General features: G+C 41.4%; 1 protein-coding gene across 1 annotated transcript in view; it reads right to left on the reverse strand.

The window, feature by feature from the left end:
• EVA1C (eva-1 homolog C (C. elegans)) overlaps positions 1-6,001 on the reverse strand; it is a 26,336-nt gene extending 20,335 nt beyond the window's left edge. The window contains exons 1-3 of the mRNA XM_009870452.1: positions 5,997-6,001; positions 4,264-4,486; positions 749-872 (exon numbers count right to left, since the gene is read on the reverse strand). Coding sequence (XP_009868754.1) covers positions 749-872; positions 4,264-4,486; positions 5,997-6,001 — 352 coding nt within the window. The remainder of the gene's footprint in view (positions 1-748; positions 873-4,263; positions 4,487-5,996) is intronic.
• Between the last annotated feature and the right edge of the window lie 520 nt (positions 6,002-6,521).

Genomic DNA, 6,521 nt, shown 5'->3' on the forward strand with positions numbered 1-6,521 from the left:
ATCATCATCCAGCTATTTTCTTTGGGACCCATTTCAGTCACACTGGGGATTAGCTGCCAAAAAAAAGCTGAGCCCCTGGGCTACTGGGACTTGTTCTCATATACAATAGCAACAGGAAAAACAATTAGAAAACACCAGTAAACAAAACCTCACGACTGTCTTAACCTTTCTTACACTTTTCTCATGTTCAGGAAGTGCATCCCCTTTGAGGCAGGATTTGTCCCTTTACATATCAATGTCAATTATCTGCATAGAATACAGGTGATTCTATAGTGAAATCTTGTAATAAAGTTAGCCATGTGTGTGTATGGGAGGTAGTAACAGTGGATCTTTGAAAGCTTTGATCCTACCTCCTTAAGTGTTTTTGCATATTTGTTACTAAGATATCTTCTTCATCATCTGGATCCTTAGCCCGAGCATTTGTGTTTGCTTTCAGCTCTGTCTCTTTTTAATATGACATTATCATTGCCATCTCTTTTAAAAATAATTTCCAAAACATTTCTCCTTTCTAGTCCGACGTCTGACATCTGACCTTGCCAAACTACACTGGTCATTAAATTGGCAGAAAGCACACTTAAGTTGGAAACAAAACAGACAGCTAAGGTAAGGCAGAAAAAAAATTTGCTACTAATCCAAGAGTCTCAAAACCTCATACGGATTTCTGCAAAGCTTTGTGCAGTGGCATTTTAACTGAAACAAACAAGGAAACATACAAAAAAATCACATTTGCCTGATGTGGATTACTTACTAGGTTTGCATTTAAAGGAGACAAGAAGGAATTTAGTGGTCCCTGGACACAGATCAGGTCCAAAAACCCGACTATTGACAAGGAGTTGGCAGGATCTCAGGTTTTGGCATTCATCCAGTACTTTCTAGAACAACAGACAGAAATGATAGGCTTGAAAACAAGGTATGAAGCTATACAGTAATGAGAGCACTCAGTTGTACTTTGTTCTATACAGGAAAGAAATCATTCCTTCAGAAATTTTTGTCTATAAACATGTAAGAAACATCTGTATCATCAGATTTAGGCAACGTGTCTACTAGACTTTGAGTCATGGCCAAGTTTATGGGAATACATCCATCACAGCGATGGCCCCGGCACCTTAGGATGCTACCAATTTGCTGCTGTCACTTTTCCCTCTGCTCCCAGCAGGTTGGCCAGGTCTTGCTGTGTGCCACCACAGCCTCAGTGGTCCTTGGGACTCCGTGCAGAGCCCAGTGCCTGAGGCACCCACACAACCCTGAGAGTACTTATGGCACTACAATGTCCAAGTCAAGCACGGTAACTCACGAAGATGTGAGATGTTTTTGACTATTCCATCTTGATCTACTTAAGTTTACCTGTTCATGCTCTGCAGTATCTTCACACTTGAAAGAATTCTATCAAACGACTTGGTGTGCTTCGTGACACTTAAGCACAACCTTAGCTTTAAGCCATATGTAGGGCCTCCTGCCTAAAGGGCACTTCTTGTTTGTAGTTACATACATAGTCAGATATTTATTTGACTTGCCACTTGAACCAATTCCAGAGTTGATTTGATCAGATAGCACAGATGTGTCTCTGTCCTAAGCCTGCTTGTCTTTTTCTTTTTTTTTTCTTTTTTTTTTTCTTTTTTTTTATGCTCTTCTAAGGCGACGTCTAAACCAGATTTTTTGGCCCAGCAATATATTATGGCTCCTTCTTACTGTGCTGCTTCACTGGGAATGGCAACGGAAGGAGGACAACACAAAAGTCAGCAGTGTTACATGCAAACGGCTGTGCAGACTCTCTCCAAGTTCAGGAAAAGGACTGAGCACTCCTAGTGCTCACATTGTTGTTCCCATCAGCGGTTTCAGAGCTACAGAATACGTGAAGACACTGCCCAAGACAAGTCTGAGTCCAGTTTTTAGCACAGTCCCAAGCCAGAGCACCTAGAAAAAAATCCCAGTTTAAGCGCAGCAGTGTACTTGCACCTTCAAAGATCAGTTTAGAAAGGGCTTTCTATACATCATTTTTGGATAGGCTATGTTGTAGGGCCCAGGATTCTTGACATTTAAAATCACAACAGGCTGCAATAAGACGGGTATTGTCTCTGAGCCACCCCACTCTTAACAGGAGCAACTGTAAGATATCATTCTCTGATAATTTTAGGTACTCCTGCAAAATCTATGGGAATTTTTGCCTTGTTTCTCATCAGAAGGGGTTTCAGTCATACCAAGAGGCCAAATCATAATTTTACCACTGTGATAGCACAAGCTGCACTCTTGTTTCCAGGCTGAGAGAGTTGGCAGTGGCTGAATCTCTCCTGTCATCCCTGGAAGCCACCCCTCCCAAACACAAACGATACATATTGGCAGCACATTGCAGCGATCCTGTCACACTCTTGCCTTTTTGCTGGTGTTGGTAGATGATGAGGACTTGCATCCCACACTTTTTGAGCGTTAAGTGCACCCTCAAGAGTTTAAAAGGAAAGGGAGAGCATAGGAGACTTAATTTTATCAGTCAATTCTTATTTTGCAGAATTGCAAGTCAAATAATTCCTTAATTGGGATGGTTCTGTAACAGGCCAGTGAAAGAGAGTTACAGCTTTAGTAAGTGGAGATAGCTGGCCCCTGCTGAGTCACCTTCTGTTTGCACCTGACCTGAATCATCTCCTGTGCATCTGTTTGTATTTTCTCCTACTTAATGCAAGCTGCAGTCACATATTCTATCACGTTGCTGAGCAAAAAGCACACAGCCACGAAAGCAATGATATTTGCCGTGAGAGAGCACTTGGGCCGTTAGCATGTCGAGACAGATATAACTTTGCAGTGATCCTTTCAACAGAAGGTCACTGTAAAAAATGCCTGTTATGCTTCCTCCCGGCTGCAGGGTAGCATCACACCCGATTATGCAGACTGCAGACGCAGTTCCAAAGGGAAACGGAGGAGGGATGAGATCACTGGTGCTCTCTTCTAAGAAATCAGTTTACAGGGTGTCTGTTCTCCTTGACAGAAACGGAACTCCCTGAGATGCAGAGCATTCGTGTCTCTCACGTTCACGGCCTCGCCAAAATGCTTTCATGCCTTTGATCAGAGACAGTGCCTGAATGATGATGATGATAGTTTATACAACAGTTATCCCATGCTGTGTTTATCATATTCAAGGGGAAAAAAATGCCCATGGAGACCTCACAAAAGCTCTCACAAGCCCAAAATAATCATTGGTGTCACTTCACTGTAGTCAGTAAAATGACATCAAGGATGCATCTGGCCTACTGTTTTTGGTGGAGAAATGTACTTTCACATGGCCCATAGGTCATGTCTGGAATGTCTTTAGAAGTTGCAGTACAGCATGGGCAACCACACTTACAAAACTGCCCTAGTATTGTTTCTGTAGAGAGGATATTACCACCAAAACACTCTGCAAAACTCTTCAGCTCACTAGCAGTGGGAACAGATATTCCCCGTTGTCAAGAGGCAAGGTGTCGGTTGCAAGCACGAATGTTGCAAGCTTCATCAAATCTCTTCTAGGGCATTTACAACAGCTTCACCAACAGAACATCTTCAGATTCCACTGACTGCTCGTTTTTGCAACGATTTACTGAATTCGGCCTAACTCTGGGCATTTTCACTGTGAGAAAAAAGCCTTTGACAGCAGGGTGCATCAGACCTTCTAAGGCTTGTTACAAAACTCTCCATTGCAAAAACTAATAATTTACAAAGCATAAACCATTTTAAGCTATGCTTAAGTGCGCCCAGCAAACAAACCATCAGATATTAATGACACAAATTCATGGAAATGCAGATATCTGCAGAAGTGCTTAGGATCTGCTGTTTACTTGTCATGGTGCCTTTCCAGTGACTGAAGACAGGCATGGAACAAGCCAAACACCAGCCAGAAAGCCACCTTATTCAGGGGATTTGTAACCCAGCTCTGCTCAATGTTGGTGTCTCTTGGGGACAAGAAGCACCTCTGTGATTAAAATCGGTGTGCTCAGTCACGACCAGCCCCTGATTAGAAGGGAATTGATTATTTTAGGGAACTTTGAGAATGGCGCTTCCAAAGCAAGGCTCATCACAATAGAATGCAATCTACAAAGCTTTCACAATCCTATGTCAATATTCTGCCAAAGCCATATGAATCCTCTCAGTCACAATACTTCTGATGGTAAACCAACGTAGACACGATGTCATTTTATTCAATGTTGTGAACACTTGAGGTTTTCACAAAGCAAAGCTTATCATATGGAAGACATCCAAAACATTCTCTGCATTAAGAACCTTTACAACATGCAATACCTGGAAAGAGGTGGGTGCCACACAGTTTACGGGTTCTGTCATCCTGGTTTCAGGCTCCTGAGTACTACACACATGGTTGTCTTGCCCGTAAAATGCTGACTGAACACTTATTGTTGAATGCCGCGGACAGTGCAGACTCAAATGTTCCCCATCGCAGGCATAGGCAGTATGATTTCGCAGAAGTTTAGTTAAGTAACCTATAAAATATTCAGCTCTGTTACAACTAGTACAGGAAATAACAAGCTTGTTAGATAGCAAGAAAACCACAATCAGTCTCCGGAAAGGGCATTGTAGTCAAGGTTATATGTATGGCCTGCTGCCACACCACATGATTCTGTGAATGGGTAAACCTTTGCATGCTAGTAATGCTCAGGTCTGGAAAACAAGAATTTGTGTGGCAGTGAGTCAGAGCCCTACCAGCACTCCAGTAGCAGCACAGTGTCCGAGATGTCACTTCACAGACAATAAATGGGCTCAGGCTCTTGCCAGTCGTGGTTGTGAACAGTCCCAGGGTGTGTGTGCAGAAGTTGGAAGGGCTATTACTCAGTTTTGTGGACCAGCAGTCCAGCTGGCTAAGGTATTCCTTACACCACATCTTAAACTGATGATTTGCCTGCCAGGGCTCCTAGGCAGCTGTGTATCACGTGAGGGATAATAAAAGTGATTCTCTCTGTATCACTGAGTCAGGTGCTAGGATAACAGACAAAAAGTGATACATTAGCACTGGATACCATAGCTGCTGGATAGAAGCTCAGCAGACAGACAGGCAGAATTTTGTACTTGATAAGAGTTATCAGAAGAGGAAGAGGTAGGATCTGCATGCAGCTGTCTGCCTGTACCATTCATTTGCATCTTCTAATAAGTAAGTCCATGAGCAGCAGAGCTAATGACAGATGGTTTTCTGATTCATACTTCATCTCTTTAGGCCACGATTTCTGTTATCACCAAAAGTATTTACGAATTTAATCTCTACTGCCCTTCTGTCCTGGAGAATACCTAAACGAAAACATGTAGGCTGCTACCTTTGACCATTACTAATTAGCCATTGTGATGGGAAACTATTAGGGGTAATTTAATTCAGAGACTTTCCTCACCTATATTTATGAAGCTTTGAAATCTCTACCACTCTGTCACACTTGACTGAAATCTATCTTTAAGCATAAAAGGTTTGTGGGTGAAGCAGAGGAAGAGCTGTGAGGGACAGGAGAGGTAAAAGATACAAAATACCAGTCTACAAATGAATAACCTGCCTCATCCATAAACACATGGAAATCAGATCCAAACCCACTTATGTCCCCACAAATTTTACGACAATGCAATATATTACAATCAAAGCAAATCTGTTTTCTAGTTCTTCTATTAGCCAAACTTTTTATTATTATGCATACAATAACTATGTTTGAATAGTTTCCTTATTCTATATATGCATTAAATTCTCTATAATTCTCTCTAAAATCAGTTCCCAACTTCTAAAACACCAGCCGCATTCACGTCAAAAAAAAACAAACAAAATTCTCCAAACCCAACATGTTAAGGAATAAGAAAGTACTAAGAGCTTCCACTGACTTGTTTAAGAAAAGATCTGTAGAACTGTTAAAACTGAGACCGAGACAAAATATGTATCTTTTTAACTTCAAAAATTATATTATCCCTATGTTTGCTTCTTTTCCAAACATATCGTTGGGCTAATCAAAGACAAAAGCTAGTATCTTCTCCTCAGAAGCCTTGCTTACCCCATTGTGGTGACAGCAACATTATTACTGTTAAGCATAATAGAGAAAAAAATATAAACCACATTTTCTTGTTTTGGTGGCTGAATCAGAGCTAGAATGACAAGTTTATTGTATCACTGAAACAGAAATTAGTTTTCTTACAAAAAATATTGAAAACAAGTTTTTAAACAGAAATGTAAGTATTCCAAGTAAATGATACAAAACCAGAATATTTCAGTTCTCTGGCATTTTTTCCACTGGATAGGAAAATTCAGCTCTCCTATCAGTTATTAAGATGGGAAAAAGGAGAAGCCTGCTCCACTGTTGTCTTTGCTGTTCTTCGTCTAGAGCCCAAGAGAGGGCAGGTGGTAAATGCACCCTCCTGTACAGCAAAGATGTAGGCAAGTTCTCTACCTCCGCAAACTCAGCTTTGATCACTGGCACTAGGAACAGGACAGAGAGAATTTCATGCCCTGCATTTGCAGTCTAGATCTCAAGGAGACCAGCTCAGCAGAATCACCATGGTTTCTCATAGGTTAAAAAAAA

This window comes from Apaloderma vittatum, unplaced genomic scaffold (genome assembly GCF_000703405.1).
Source record: "Apaloderma vittatum isolate BGI_N311 unplaced genomic scaffold, ASM70340v1 scaffold15275, whole genome shotgun sequence".
NCBI lineage: Eukaryota > Metazoa > Chordata > Aves > Trogoniformes > Trogonidae > Apaloderma > Apaloderma vittatum.